Here is a 17,200-nt window from a genome sequence, read left to right as displayed (position 1 = left end):
GTTGTTGTATTTGTTACCAATTTTTTTCAAAACCGATTTATCTCGCAAACCGTTCATTTTTTCGAAATAAATAAAGAGTACCATTTTTAAAGAAAAACCTTCAGAGTATCTAATAATAATATTTTCAGTTTGATAAAATTACTTCTGTCAAAATTTTGAGAAAAATTGTGATAGGGCCAGTCCGTTTCTGGACACCTGATAATAGCAAAAAGTTGATTTTAGCATCAAATCGTAGAGCTCCATGTGTAATACAACGTACGAAAATTTTATTAAAATATACAGGGTGGTTTCAAAGTTATAACCCTAAACGTTAATTTCTAGGTACCCCTTTGACCCCCCATAACTCCGTTAGGGGGCACATTAGGAAAAAAAATTATAGGAAGGACTAGTTTTATTTTGACCTCCCCTATACACTCCCGAGAGATTAGGAGGTACTTACCGGACACCCTGTATACATACAGGGTGATTTTTAAGTTGGGTAAATCCTTCTACTGCCAAATAAAGCTAAGAAAAATAAATATTTTTTTCCTTTACCACTTTTTCGAAATATCAATATTAACGAAAGTACAGTGTGTTAAAGTTTTGTTTAAAAATTTTAAAAATGAATTTTTTTCTACGAAACCGCTTGTGATACGTTAATGAAATTTTACAGGCGTTGATAATTCCAAAAGTCGCATATTATTCGATAAGCAGAATATTTCTAAATCTATCAGTGGGGCACGTACCAACAGATAATTCAATATTTTTTTAAGAAAAAATGGTACGCTACTATTTTTTCGAAACATAAAAATAATTTTTGATTTCTCTGTTCAGTTCTGAAGAAGAAAGCTCTCTTGAGTTTTTTTCACACGACTCATAGTTTTCAAATAAAAAAAAAAGAAATAGTTTTATTCCACATTCAAAATCAAATGTAACATTCAAAATTACTTAAGTAGGTATGTTACGAAAATTTTACTAAACTTAATCTAACTGATATGCTCAAAATGAGTTACATTTACTTCGGCGCATAGTTCAGCTTGACGTAACCACTGTTCAGTCACCGCGCGAAGTAAAGAAACTGGTTTCCCTCTAATCGTAATAGCAGCCTCCTCTATGCGTCCAATCAATTCTTCCACTGTTTGCACAGGAATTTGGTATACTAAGGATTTCATGTAGCCCCACAAAAAAAAAGTCACATGGTGTCAGATCTGGAGATCTCGGAGGCCACTCCACTGGACCACCTCGACCAATCCATTTATTTCGAAAAGTATTGTCCAAGAACAATCGTACCTCCCTACTGAAGTGGGGGGTGCTCCGTCTTGCAGAAGCTACATGTTTTGCCTAACTTTCAATGGCAGTTCCTCCAAGAGAACTGGCAGATCATTTTGCAAGAAGTTTAAATAATTTTCGCCCGTTAAACGATCTGGTAAAATATGTGGTCCAATGAGCATTCCATTCACAAGTCCTGCCCATACATTGACGGAAAATCGATGTTGAAAATTGGTTCTTCTAACAGCATGTAGATTTTCTATAGACCAAAGGTGCGTATTTTGCAAGTTATTTATACCGTCACGAGTGAATTGTGCTTCGTCCATAGCTAAAATGGTTTTAGAAAAATGTTCATCATCTGCATGCTTTTGTAACAGCCATTCACAGAATTGAACTCTGCGTGGATGATCGGTAGGTTGTAGCGCCTGTACACGTTGAACGTGAAAAGGGTATAACTGATTTTCGCGTAATGTTCTCCATACCTTGGTTTGACTCACTTCGACCTGTCTCCGAGTGCTTCTTGTTGGGTCTTCCTCGATAAGTTGTAAAACTTGATCTTCGATTTGAACATTTTCACGTTGTCGGGGTCTCCCTGCATGACCTCCGCGATATTCCTTTAATTTACCAGTTTCTCTGGTTCTTTGAACTACATTGAGGAATTGACGGTGTGAAGGACTGACTCGCAACGGAAATCGTTCAGCGTATAAGCGAGATGCAGCAGCGGCATTTGTACGACACTCCCCGTAAATAATCAGCATATCAAGTAATTCGTTATTTGAATAAAGATAAGCCATTTTTGTATTGGTACTTTAATAATTTTACGGAAGCAATTAAATTGACAGGACATTGGTTGACAATAGGAATAAACAAAAACAAAATGTGAAAAAGTGTGATTTGATTTTGAATTAAAGTTACATTTGATTTTGAATGTGGAATAAAANGGAAATCGTTCAGCGTATAAGCGAGATGCAGCAGCGGCATTTGTACGACACTCCCCGTAAATAATCAGCATATCAAGTAATTCACTATTTGAATAAAGATAAGCCATTTTTGTATTGGTACTTGAATAATGTTACGGAAGCAATTAAATTGACAGGACATTGGTTGACAATAGGAATAAACAAAAACAAAATGTGAAAAAGTGTGATTTGATTTTGAATTAAAGTTACATTTGATTTTGAATGTGGAATAAAACTATTTCTTTTTTTTTTATTTGAAAACTACGAGTCGTGTGAAAAGAACTCAAGAGAGCTTTCTTCTTCAGAAGTGAACAGAGAAATCAAAAATTATTTTATGTTTCGAAAAAACAGTAGCGTACCATTTTTTCTTAAAAAATATTGAATTATCTGTTGGTACGTGCGCCACTGATAGATTTAGAAATATTCTGCTTATCGAATAATATGCGACTTTTGGAGTTATCAACGCCTGTAAAATTTCATTAACATATCACAAGCGGTTTCGTAGAAAAAAATTCATTTTTAAACTTTTTAAACAAAACTTTAACCCCCTGTACTTTCGTTAATATTGATATTTCGAAAAAGTGGAGTTAGTGGGTAAGGAACAAAATATTTATTTTTCTTAGCTTTATTTGGCGGTAGGATTTACCCAACTTAAAAATGACCCTGTATATCCTAATCGGGGATCTCAGTCCTCAGGATATCCTCATGATATTTAAATAAGACAAGTAGATCTTATCAATATCCTAGTTGGGGATATCCCAGGTAAATCCAGACAGGATGTCCTGGAAATATCCTATGAAGATATTAAAAGCTGAACAATCTCCAATTTTGGGATATCCTAGGCAAATTCTAGAGTGATCCCATCCTGGGATGGTTCTTGGCTTGGCACAGTGCATGGTGCATGCGCAGTATGATATATTGACGTATGACCCGTATCTCGCCATTTTCTGTGTTTTCTTTGTTTTATAAGTGTGTGACTCAATGACGTTTTTATTAATTTGAAAAGTGGAAAGTGAAATTTAAAGCTTGTTATAGTATATTAAGCATTAAGAACGGTAAGGGTAATTTACCGTTCGAAGACAATGTTTCGCTTCGCTCAGCCTCCAATTGTGTCTGATTGTGAGAACGGTATAACTCTTAACGTTCGTGATGCTTATACTATTTTTTGCACGATCGCAATAAATGAAATCGAAATTATATATACGTATTTAATTTTTTATGTAACGTCAAAAATGACATTTCTGAATAAATTTGCGGAGCAGGTTTTTTGAAATCTACTGATGTTTATTGTTGTCGCGGCTTTCTTAATTGACGAAATTGACAGTTCTAGAATAGAATAGAAATTGAAAAAACATGTACTGCTCCAATTTCTGTAAGCAATTGTACAAACTGTACATTTAATTTCAACATTAATAAATATATTTAAAATACATCTTTCTTTTATATCAATTACCCACATTTAAAACTGAATTCTAGAAAACTCATTCCAAATCAATGCGATGTTGAAAATGTCTATTTTGACAGTTATTCACTTACCGTTTTAGAACGGTAAGTGAATTACTTACCGTTTTGTTAGCCTTAGCAACCAGTAAGCGCATCCTACTGTCGCAGAAACGAACATGGCAAGTGAACTAAAAAAGCTTGATCGTACAAAAAAATAGTTGTTAAGTGACGTGCATCAACTACCTGCTGATAGAAGTAAGTATTTAAACTACCTTTGGTATTAAGGTATTAATATCGTAGAATAAACATATAGGTTAGAATCGTATATAGTATTAACTAATTTTGTTCTTACTGTTTGAACTTAAAGAACGCATTAAAAAAACATGTTTTCAAATATTTTTTATATAGAGCCTAACTATTCAAAAATTAGTATAGTTCTTATTATCACCATTTGTAATAGATGTGTATAAGTGGTATCACCAAATCTACATACTATGTTCAAATATCTATAATTTTTAGTTTTGAATGTGTTGTATATAGGTGTTCTGACAAAGGATTGTAACCCATAAATTTAATTAATTTATTATAGTTCTGTAATATTTGTACCAACATTGTGAGTTATAAGGATTACAGTATAAATCGTAGGCAGAATTACGTATTATCTATTAGAATAGCTTAAATTTGATATCAACAGATTATAATGCTTAGTTCATGAAATTAGAATAGTCTTGTTAAATGTATTTAATGAAAATTTTTGTTTTGTCACTTGTCTACAATGTAAATATATTATTAACATACTTTTTCTACAAATTTACAGCTGGAATTTCAAAAGGACATTACACAAAAAATTGCCCAGAAAAAGATAATGGAGAGAGCATTAAAACATGCCGCGGCATGCAAATGAGAGACTATAAAAAGAGACCAGATCAACAGCACATAAGGAATAGTTATACATATAATACAAATAATAACTTAGTGGTGTATATAACTTTGTTTATATTCTGTAATAAAAAAGTTGGTTATATGTAGGTATCATAGAAAGAGTTGATTATATATATAATTACATGTGAAATTTGCTTTTTAAGTTTATATTTATAATGTGCAATAAATAAAAAAATCAGTTTAATTTAATTTTTTTATTCAAGAACTCGGTTTAAAAATAAGTGCTGTTAAAGTTTATATTTTATTCTCATGAAGTACTTTAGGTCTTATTTGTTCCAGTTTAAAAAAATGCCTCAAATCAGTTTTATGAATAATATGAACCATTGATCCGTATATCTAAATAATTTGGAGATGTTTCTGAAAATTTGTATGTAGTCTTAAATAGAAAAATATCTGCCAGTGGCTATGTTACAGAATTTTCTCGTCAGACTTTAGTAAGTGGGTGAGTAAAATGTTTAAAAAATACATACATGTATCAACGATGGAATACTTCTTGCAGAAAAATGTTAAAATGTCTTTAAATCTCATGAAAAGAGAATTTTAAAACTACCCTTTACGTATTTATGACGAATCTAATCGACATATCCAAAATATTGTATTGTTAATTTTTATTCCAGTGGTATTTAAAGAAATCAAATCTCGTATTACATATTATAACCGAATAGATAAATGATCAGATTTCCCTTTTAATTTTTTTGTCAATATTTTTTTGAATAAAAAATATTAGATGGAGTGGAAATGGCAAGCAAATGTTTTAGAAATTAGGTACGTATTTGATCTATAGAAATATTTAATATCACCCTGTAATTTTTTTATTAGCCCAATAAGTACTAAAAATGTGCTGTGCATAGCCCAGCTAATGTCCTGAGGACATCAACAGTAAAGCCTACGTTGTCCTCATTTGATCCACTGATAACCTGATAATAGCCCCGGCTGATGTCCTGAGGACATCAACAGTAAAGCCTAGGTTGTCCTCATTTGATCCACTGATAACCTGACAATGTCCTGTATATAGCCATGCGGATGTCCTCAGGACGTCAAAAGCAAAGCCCAGGCGGTTCCATTTGGATATCCCTGGTACATCCTGAGGTGATCGTGTACCTATCCGAGGATATCCTATATATCCTGAAAAGTTATCCTCAGTACATCCTACGAATGTCACTGTGCTCTGTGGGAAGTCTCTTAATCGGTTCTACACAAGAATGACCTGTGCGAATCCATAGCTTGTGTAGGTATGCTAATGTGTAATAAATATTTAATAATAAGTATTTGCGATTATGATAATTATGTAACTAATACTTCTTAAAGTAAAATACGCAGAATTTAGTTCAGATTTTATTTTAAATTCTCATCTATATGAAGGCTTAGGAATTTTGTATAAGAAATTTTTTAAGACTTATTTATTATTTATATGTATAAATAAGGATGACAGAGATTATCGTCTGGTGTTGTTGACTGATTATCTAACTATATTATGGCCCCTCTTCATGATGGACCATGTACTGCAATTGGCCATTGGAGGTAATTGTAACTAGAGACCATCACATGCCATTGCTATCAGTCACACGTTGGCTGATATTTGACGTTTTAGTAATGTCATAGTATTCTACATTTAATCCATCCACCAACTAGAGTCTCTAGGTTGATCAAGTACCCTAAAAGTTGTTCCTGTTTTGTACCAAAAGGACTATTTGGCAAATGGCACTTGGTGTTTGACATTTCTAAATATTTCGCTCCATATTAAACACTACCTACGTTTTTTATATTTAATTGCTATTTAAATAAAAAAAAAAAAACTATCAAAATTTAATCATCTGTACTATTTTAGATTCAAAGTTTGAATTACTGTCAAACAAAATGTTCAAAATTATTTTGTTTATTGACCCTTATGAGAAAATCCAATAAAATAAAAGTTTGAATAGTACTTACGAAGTTTTACTTTTAACCTAATACATATTAATTTTTTTACATGCTTCAAAAATATATTGAATTTCAAGATTGGTAACATAGGATTTGCCCCAAAATGAAAAGTGATTGCAATACTTTATCAAACTTGGGATTTTACTAAAAAATTCCTTCAACTTAAATATATTTTCACTTAATCATCTATTTATGAAAGTTAAATATTAATAATGAATAACTTATGAATACAAAATTTCTAAATTTACAATATACCTACTGAAAATCATATATTACATGAAACACATTTTTCTATACATACAGGGTGTTAAAAAAAGAGTGTAAAATATTTAAGGAGGTAATAGTATGAACCAAAATAAGCAGAAAAGTCTCAATAAACATGGGTCCGCAAAGTAACGGTTGCGGAGATATGGAATGTTTTATGTTTTTTAGCCCCTTTTTTTATTTTGCAAAAACGTTGTGTATTTTCTTATAATAGTTGGTTGATGTTTAGTGAAATAAACAGTACGTATTTGACAGTTGTTCTCAGTGCACAAGTTTTCTTTCGCTATGGCTGGTTACTCTAACGCAGAATTAACAGACATGCATTTCATGTATGGTCGTGCTAATGGGAACGCCACCGAAGCGCGACGTCTTTATGTTGACGCTTATCCAAATCGCCAGATTCCTTCACAACGCATGTTTGGAAGAATTCACCAAAGATTGCGTGATACCGGTTCCTTGAGCAAACAGTGCCATTTATCCGGAAGACCAAGGTCGGTATCCACTCCTAGAGCAGAAGAAGAAATTCTAGCACTGGTAGAGCAGAATCCAGGTACGAGTGTGCGGAGAATATCAGCCGAGGTAGGAATTAGTGGTCCTCTTGTTTGGAGAATCCTTCACGAGCAACTGCTTTATCCATACCATGTGCAACGAGTACAGGCCTTAAATCCAATAAATGATCATCAAGCACGTTTGGTTTTTTGCCGCTGGTTTCTACGTCATGATGCTGAAGACCCTCGTTTTCTTGCAAACATTCTTTTTACTGATGAGGCCGGGTTCACAAGAAATGGAGTGTTTAATTTTCACAATACGCATATTTGGGCCGACGAAAATCCTCATGCTCTAATAGAATCTGGACATCAGGCACGTTTTTCATTAAACATTTGGATGGGTATTGTAGGTGACAGGTTTCTAGGTCCTGTTGTTTTACCAAACCGATTAACAGGCGCTGCTTACCTCAACTTTCTGCAGAACACACTGTATGAGTTTTTGGAAGACATTCCTTTGAATCAGAGGCAACAAATGTGGTTCCAGCATGATGGTGCTCCAGCTCATTTTTCCATGGCCGTTAGAGAGCATTTACACCAAACTTTTCCACATAGATGGGTAGGAAGGGCCGGACCTGTTTTATGGCCTCCAAGATCGCCTGATCTGAACCCTCTAGATTTCTTTGTTTGGGGATATTTGAAGACATTAGTGTATGGTACTCCTGTAAATAGCCTGGAAGAGCTGCAGCTACGGATTAATCAAAAGTGTCAAGAAATCCAAACCAAGGAGGGTGTTTTCGAAAGAGTTCGAATATCGTTGAGACGAAGATGTCGTGCCTGCTTGGAAATGGACGGAGGGCACTTTGAACATCTTCTGTAACTTTGTTGTAACTTTGATTTTTTTTTGTTAAAAGCTTCCTTTGTAGGTTTATTCCTAATAAAATAAAACGAATAGTGGTCCACATCTCCGCAACCGTTACTTTGCGGACCCATGTTTATTAAGACTTTTCTGCTTATTTTGGTTCATACTATTACCTCCTGAAATATTTTACACTCTTTTTTTAACATCCTGTATACTGTTTCTTCATCGGTAGATATAGATAGATAAGTAATGAATACTTTTTTAATGCATCTATAAGCACACTATTTTTAATAATAATGGTAAGGTACAAGTAATAAATTCTTTACATAAAAATTCACTTTCAATCTTGTAGGTACATAAATTAGTATTTCATCGTTATTCTCAAATCTAATAAAATAACTAACCAAATAAAATACACTTACGAATGAAATAATAGCTGCTAACAATAAAATTTTGACTAGTAAATCATCAAACTGTTCTAAGACTAATTGCCATATGGATTTTCCTGAAACAAAGAGTACAATTACAATTTAATTTTAATACAAATAATATAACTATAAGAATATAAGAAAAAATTAATGGAAATCGTGCAGTATTAAGTTTACATTTTGTACAAAAAGAAAAACAAAAATATTGTTGTTAAACTTAATTAAAACAATTTTTAGGTTGTATATTTATAACCAATGATCCTGTACCGAATAGGGGTATTCATATAACATTACTGGGTAAATGTATAACCCTCTTCCTTTTATGATTTATCATATTCTTATTTGTAAGGTTTTTCTGATGAATACATTTCTACTCCTTTACTTTTTTGTATTTTTATCTAGAAAAAAAATTAAAGACCACGAAATTTTCTACCAATTTCAAAGAAAAAAAAAAACAATTGTATGGAACAAAATGCATATTTTTCGTTTTATGATTATAACATATGCACATATTTATGCAATATTTTAGTTTATTTGCTGACACTGCCCAATAGATTAAGGCTGTGTTTAACGAATGGTCGGACTAGTTTGGTCAAACTTCTTTAATCAAACAATTCGCTGAACGGGGTTGTATTAACTGTATTAAAACCTGCCCAATATTCCCAATCAGCATTGGGCTGACCAACGAAATATTTGTTCGTTGAACGACTTTGACCGGTCCCACCATTCGCTGAACATACCCTAAGATTGCCATCAAACTAGTATGTGTATGCTCTTCTATTCTACTTTATCAAACAATTCTTTAAATCCTTTATTAAGACAAAATATTATATTTTTATAAAATGTTCTACATTACCTACATCCTTTTCTAGATAAAGGGTATAAGTATACTCTAAGCAAGATTTTTTTACAATTAGAACATTCTTTTTCTACATCACCCATCTGACACAGCCGCCAGAAGTACCGCAGTCCTGTAACTATTGTATTTCATTGTCTTTCATTTCAATCTTTCATCTTTTGTCCCTTGCCCTAATTTGTGCAACCTTACTATAGGTTATGTGTGAGATTATGCTATACTCTTCTGGATCCAATTTTGGTTCTCCATAATGAACTCACATAAGATATGAATAGGTTGTTTCTGTTGCCCTACCATACAGTCAATTCTGTTCAGGTTTTCTTTCAGACCACAATGTGAGAAGTTTTATATTTATACAACACATATGAAAAATATTTATTAAAGGAAATTTTACTTTTAGAAGAAACAAAATTTTAATTGATGATCGAACTGATAGCCATTCTCTTAAATACAGCATTCTCATTCTATATTCAAATGATATTCTTACAATATCTAGAGTGATTGTGGTAAGTGCATCTCTAATCCTTTCCTTCATATCATCGCAAGTAGTAAGTTGAACACGTGTATAAGATTTTTTATATAGTCCGATACAAAGAAGTCCATTACAGTGAGGTCTGGACACCTAGGTGGCCACTGGCATGCAGCATTCTTAGTTATCCGTTTATTATTAAATTTTCGATTTAAATAATTTCTCACTGAATATGAAAAATATGAAGATGAGCCATTTAATCGCATCCTGATTTTTGTCCTTATATTTAAAGAGGCGTCATCAAGAAGAACCCAAACTAATTCAATAAAGACCTCAATAAAGAAAACAGTGCCGGTGAAAAATCAACCAATTTTATTTTGACGATTGTGAGTGGATACGTTAAAAAAAATAATTGAAATTCAAGTATCCCTAATTATACAATTTTGTACCTTTTTTCCAACCAACATTTTCACTTCGAAAAATTTTATCAAAAACCAATAACTACGACTTGTAGAGAATATTTGCAGTTTTCAAAATCCTGCTTGGATTTGCTGTACGACCATTATTTCCTGAGTAATTGATTGCCAAAGTCAAAAATGATTTGTTTGCTTTGATAATTTTTTTTGACGATAACTCAGCGACAAATCATCGTAGAGCTCCGGAACCACTCAAATTGAAAATAATTAAATTATTTAAATGAGCTTTATGGTGAAATTACCAAAAAATTTTTTGAAGTGCATAGGCCTTTTTAAAGAAAAGCAAAAATTGTAATATTTTTTTGTTGATTTTCTAATGATTATTCAAAAACTGCTGACGCTAAAAAATTTTAAACTCCGGATCCGAAAACTAGAAACCTGAAGTTTCAATTTCCCTTTTTTTTATTCTCTCTATAGACCAGGCAAGTTAGACAATAAATCAGAATTTTTTTTCTGATGAACCGATCGAGTTGAGGTTTTCGGCATTGTCTTCGGAAAAACATCAGGAAAAAAGTCTATCTATTACACTTTGGGGCTGGATCGAAACTGCATTGCGGGTGCATAAAGTGCATCTTGGAGTGCATCAATTTTTCCGAATTTCCTAAAAATGGTCAAAATTGACTAAAAGTTGTAGAAATCTGGTTTTCGGGGTCGGAGATTTCGAATCTGACCCTGAAAAATATGCCCCCCCCCCCCCCCCAGAGGGCAAGGGGGAAGCCTTCTGTAAAACATCGAATAGCTGAGTAATTGCCTTCTAAATTTCCACTCGGGGGTTTTCGGAGTCGGGATTCCGATTCTGACACTGAAAAGTATGCCCGTGGGGTGGGCTTTCTGGAAAACATCGAAAGGCACATTAGATTTTTGCAATAAAACTGCTCCACCCGCATACCAACCATGATCTTGTAGGCTTAGCTAAGTAGGTTACAACTCACGTAAATGTACAGAGATTAGACAAGAAGGGTAAGAAAAATTAATGAGTCGAAAAGAATCCCCTTTATTCTGAGAACCAATTTTCTTTTTATTTGCAAGGCAATTAGTGAGACAATTACTATCGTATGTTTATCTAACACTTTCACTATCAATCACAATTTTCATCATCAGTACTGCCATCACTATCATCTATTACATTTTCGACTATTTCAGGATTGGAACAGTTGGTTCCAAAACAATTTGTACATGTAATTGTGCATGTAATTCCATGCTTCCTGCACCCACAAGATCTGCATTGTCGATAATCGGATTTTGTCGTCTAATTGTTATGCATTATCCGCAGTGGCACCGGCCCAAGATTCTTTTGAAAATCCATGACCCATGAAATATTCTTCGGTTTTAAGGAATATTTCTTTGATTTAACGAAATGTGTCTCTTGGGAACGGATTGTCCAGGATTTCTCCAATTCTACAACAATTTTTCTCAGTGATAGACAAGCTAAGATTAATGGATATTTTCCAGTGTCAGATTCGGAATCCCCGACCCCGAAAACCCCCGAGTAGAAATTTAGAAGGCAATTACTCAGCTATTCGATGTTTTATAGAAGGCCCCCCTTGCCCTTGGGGGGGCGTCGGACATACGTTTCAGTGTCAGAATCGAAATCCCCGACCCCAAAAACCCCCCTAGTGGGGATTTAGAAGGAATGTCTTGCCTGTACTACTACGACGATTTCCTTTCAAGTTACAGCAGTGCCCACCTTGATTATTTTAGAATTTATTTGACCTAATTTTTATAAAATTAAATCTAAACTGCATTACCTCCTTTGAAACTTCTGCTACCAAATTACAAAAAAATTATAATTTAGTCATGACCTCAGCAGCAACCAACATAACATTCGGGCTAGCCGGTAGCCGCTGAACTAAACGACGCCATCCCTTGCCTGCTTACGCCAGGGACACACGAGCGTTTAGTTAACGCACATCATGATGCGCGTCGTCCATAACGCGCGTTGTAGTAGTACTCGCCACACGAGCAAAAATAGTCAGGAAATCCCACGTGAATCATGTCACATCTGAAAATGAACGCATATCAAGTGGCTACGTTTTCTTACCTTACTTGGAAATATTTAAAACGAAAAAAAAAACATCAAAAAAGAAAATGGTGGGTGCATCTAGTAAATCGTGAACGCTATCGACATCATCATTTTTACACGCTATATCCAAATCTAAAAGCTAACATTATTACCATAACGCATATAAAATATAAAATGATTTTTATAACGGTTCAATATTATTTGTCTTTGTACTGCTCGCTACGCACATCGATAGAATCTATAATCGTCAATAGACTGAGTTACACTGAACGTCGATCTATATTCTATCTGTCTTTTGCACTTGGTAGGGAATAGGGAAATGCCGTTTTAGTGGGTGTAAACGGACTTGATTTACCCGTCCTTAGAAACGTCATAGCATAAGCGTAGGCGAGGGGTCTAATTCCGTGGCTATAATAAATTTATAAATTAAAAAAAACAACCGGGACGTTTTAAAACCCTGTAATAATTAAAATGGATCAAAGTGCCGGTTATAGCAAACCGTAAAAAAATATTAGATGTTATGTTTTAATATCTTCTTTCCATATTTTCTATATCTTGTTGCCCTTTCCATATTTTCTATATCTTGTTGCTTTTTACGCAGACACGCCAATGGATTTTCGTTTCCTGTACGCTTCATCCCCCTTACTAGTCGAAAAGCTAGCGATGAGTCACTCTATAATTATGACCGCGGAGTATAGTGCGCATCCTCGTGCGAGCTGAAACGGTTGCAGCACACGAGATCGCGAGGCGGGAATAGACAGACGACGAGAAAGACTAATGCTCCTCCTCCAATTATTACTGTTATTCTCAAGAAGCTGTGTATTGCTAAGTGATCAGCAGGTTTGTTTCGTAATAAACATATATCCGGACCTGCTGTTTTAGTTGAAACCCTAGACAAACATTAAAAAAAGCCTACATAAATGAATTAAAAAGTTACAAAAAAATAACAAAACTTGGTTTTCTTTTTTTCTAATTTAAACGATTTATTTTTGTCTGGCATTTCTATTGTATATATATTTATACTTCAGGTTAAAACGCCAGACAAGTTGGGTTGTCCGCGCAGCACAGTGATTTTACTGGATATAAGCCACTTGTACCCTTATGGGGTACAAAATTTTGAAATAAGCACTTTTATTCATTTAAAATTCATGTTTTGAATAATATTTTCCTGCAATTTTATTTCTTAATTCGAATATGATTTAAAGTTTGAATTTTTTTAATTTGCGAAGGCTTTTCCTATTTTCCAGCTGTTCTTGGCTAGGTAAGTCACTTCCGTTGATTCCAGATTCAGTAGGAAATTTTACGTCGGAAATAGTATCTTGAGTATGTTTCCCAAGTAATTACAGCTTATAATATAAAAATGAAAAAACTTTTTTACAACTTTGTTTATTTATTTATATACTTTCAAACAGCCCAACTTGACTGGGATTTTTAAATTGAGTTTGTAAGTGCATTTTTTATTAGAAAACGAATTGCCAAACAAAAAAAAGACACTGAAGTTTTCATAAATTTTTTACAACTATTTAATTTAGTTTAATTTTTTTTAATTTTCGAACAGCTCAACTTGTCTGGCGTTTTAACCTGAAGAATAAATAAGTATTTTCAATAGTAATGCAAAATGCCAGACAAAAGTAAATCGTTTAAATTAGAAAAAAAAAGAAAACCAAGTTTTCCATAATTTTTTTGTAACTTTTCAATTCATTTATACATTTTCGAACATCTCAACTTGTCTGGCATTTGTATATTGTGTTTACACACGTATTTCTAATTGAAATTCAAAATGCCAGACAAAAATAAATCATATATTTTTTATGAATTTTCTTTTCTGGCACAATTTTTCAATTTTCCAATTTGCTTGGCAAATTTTTTGTGACAAGGAGATACCAGATAAAAGTGATCACTGAAAAATGTTAAAAATTTTCACATAATTTTCCACAAAGAAATTCAACTACGAACATTGGAAATCGTCTGGCAATTTATTTTATCATATTCATAACAAAAATTTTCATTGTTTTTATTGCCAGACAAATAGTGAACGATGAATTTTTTTTCTTCTTGCAAGTTCACCCCGATGAACCACCTTTTCGGCTATTTAAAACCGCCTGGCATTTGAAAATTGTTAGGTACTTATTAATGTCTATTTTTACATCAACTGCCAGACACTTTAAGATGAGTGAAAAACTAATTATTTTATGCAAAAGGAAATTAATTTTCCAAATTTTTGAACACGGGTCGGCCCTTAAAACCACCCTTACTTTCATTAACTAACTTACCTGTTTGAGACATCAAAATGCCAGACATTTTTCGATGATGCCACACCCATGCGCGCTAGCTCACGGTCTATATTCCAAAAAACAAATTTTGATAAATAATAAACGTTTTATAATAATGTGTAAATCGAGTTAAAAAATAAATATCTTTGTTTATGTTTACGTCTAGGTTAGGGTTAGTAGTGGCGGTTTAGGGGTAAGTTTTTATTAATAATTGGTGAGTAGCAATGGTTATATTGTTAATTTTTTATTAGATAAAAAATTTAGTACGTTGACTTTCGATGATATATTATTTATTTGAAAATTAAAACCTACCCCTGACGTGAAGAATTTAACAAATAAAAAAAATTGCGGAAGTAACAGATCATTTAGTAAAAATTGGTACAATAAATATGAGTTTAACAGGTAATGAAACCAAAACCAAATTATATTGTTGGAATTAATTGTTGCCTACTGTTTAATGAAAAAAGTAAAACTTCGCGGAATTATCTGGGATTTTCAGATCTGAAACATATGTATTAATGAATCCTTAAAAAAAACACGAGCGATTGGAATAGCATAGGTACATATTCATTAAAATTTAAATTATTAGGAAAAGAAAACATTCAAACTTTTCTCGATTCCGCATTTCGTGAGAATATTTTAAAACATTATAAAGTCGTGGACGAAAATAGAGACATTGTACAACACTTTATTGATATGGTTATTTTCTTAGCTACACAAGAACAAGCTTTAAGGGGCCATAATGAATCAGATAATTCCATGAATCAAGGCAATTTTCGTGAGCTTGCAATTGCAATTTCAAGGTACGATAATAAATTTAAAATGTTTTTAGAAAAAAGTTCAGTTTTTAGCAACCTTTCAAAATTCAAAATGATCCGAAGTCATATTTTTAGAAATAAGAAATGCTCTATATTTCGCGTGGCAAATACCTAAATCTAAATGAAACAACGGATGTTAAATTGCTTATCTCAATTATCAGTAGTTTTTAGATAATGTTCATTGCGGTAAAGTAGTTGAAAGATTTATGGAATTTTTTTATGTAAGCAAGGGAAAAAAGCTGCGAATCTTTTTCATTTGTTAACAGAAAATTTTAAAAATTTTGATATAGAAAATAAATTAGTAGACCAGTAGAGATATATGATATCTCAAAACGCCAGGAGCCGCCACTGAGTTACAGCTGTTTGAAAATCACCCAAAATTTTTGTGATTTTTTAATTTCTGTGCCTAGTGTATTAGGCACTCGCTAAAAATACGTTCAAAAATATTTCCAAATGCAAATATGATAGTTTAACATCTAAATCCAATTAAGATAAACTAATCTACGATACATATAATATTGCGTTTTAGCAAACACACGACTAGTAGCCTTGTAAAAGTATGGTTTGAGTACACAAATTACAAGAAATAAATATTTAAAAATATTAGTTACATAAGCTAATAAAACAGACATCAGTTTTCCAATTTTATTTCCTCAAGAAAGTTTTATATTATAGAAATCAGAAAATGTACAAACTACTGTCTTAAAAAGCAATAATTACAACAAAAAAGTTACAGTAAAAATTAAGGAAATAGAAAGACCAGCCAATAAAATCATGAATATGTAAACCTTCAAATGCACTTATTCTACAAATAATGTTTGAATAAACCGGCTGCTAAGATTAAATTGAGGGTTGCTTTCGCTGTACAGCAAGAAATAAACGCTCTCTCAACGGTACTAATAAAGAATTTTATTGAAAACTGGTGTACAGAAAACTTGTGTATGAAAAGACGTGTTAACAGAGTGAATGTTCGTTGGAGAGTGCCTGTGGTTGAAGTCGGTGGTAGGTAGCTTGGTAGTCCCTGGTCTTGGCGCCACTCTACAGGGGTCGGCTTCCGGAAACCCCATGGTGCGTCCGGCGGCGTTCTTGACGTTGTACTTTCAAATATGGGTCACTTGCAAACATGTGTACCCACACACCCCCCTGCCAGTATGGATGCCATCACGGAATTTGCAGCCGGTCAGGGAAACGGACCCTTCTGCCGGACCTAGTGGTAATTGCCTTGGGTGTGGTTGGCACGGATAATGGGGCAGAAGTTGATGGAAGGCTATTGTTCTCGTTCCTGGTATCTGTCGCATCATTCAAACAATACGCCGGTTTGACTCTGTCTATGGACACTTTAACTTCACGACCACGTACTAGCACCGTGAATGTTTTGTCGTCGCGTTTAATCACTGTAAACGGACCATCATATGGGTTCTGTAGTTGTGTTTTAACGCCGTCCGCACGCACAAACACATGTGTCGCTGTTGCCAAGTCTTTAAAAACGAATGGCGTCTTGTCGCCATGGCGTTTAACTGCGGCTGGACGTAAGCTTTCCATATGATGTCTGAGGTCCTTAACAAAATTCGCTTCGGTGCTGAGCTCGTCGTTTGTCCTGCGGGAATGAAGAAATTCTCCGGGTAGGCGTAGATGTTGTCCGTACACCATCTCGGCCGCGGTAGCTTGAATGTCTTCTTTCCATGCTGCACGTATTCCCAATAGCACAGTGGGAAGAATGCTAGTCCATCGATC

General features: G+C 33.7%; 1 protein-coding gene across 1 annotated transcript; it reads right to left on the bottom strand.

The window, feature by feature from the left end:
• Positions 1 to 16,627: 16,627 nt before the first annotated feature.
• Positions 16,628 to 17,116, bottom strand: LOC111692270. The gene has a single exon (XM_023456185.1). It carries the CDS (start codon positions 17,114 to 17,116, stop codon positions 16,628 to 16,630), a length of 489 nt encoding a protein of 162 aa, XP_023311953.1.
• Between the last annotated feature and the right edge of the window lie 84 nt (positions 17,117 to 17,200).

This window comes from Anoplophora glabripennis, unplaced genomic scaffold (assembly GCF_000390285.2).
Source record: "Anoplophora glabripennis isolate ALB-LARVAE unplaced genomic scaffold, Agla_2.0 scaffold1236, whole genome shotgun sequence".
NCBI classification, from domain to species: domain Eukaryota; kingdom Metazoa; phylum Arthropoda; class Insecta; order Coleoptera; family Cerambycidae; genus Anoplophora; species Anoplophora glabripennis.
Note: the sequence above shows the minus strand (reverse complement) of the source record. Positions and strands in the feature narration are given on the sequence as shown.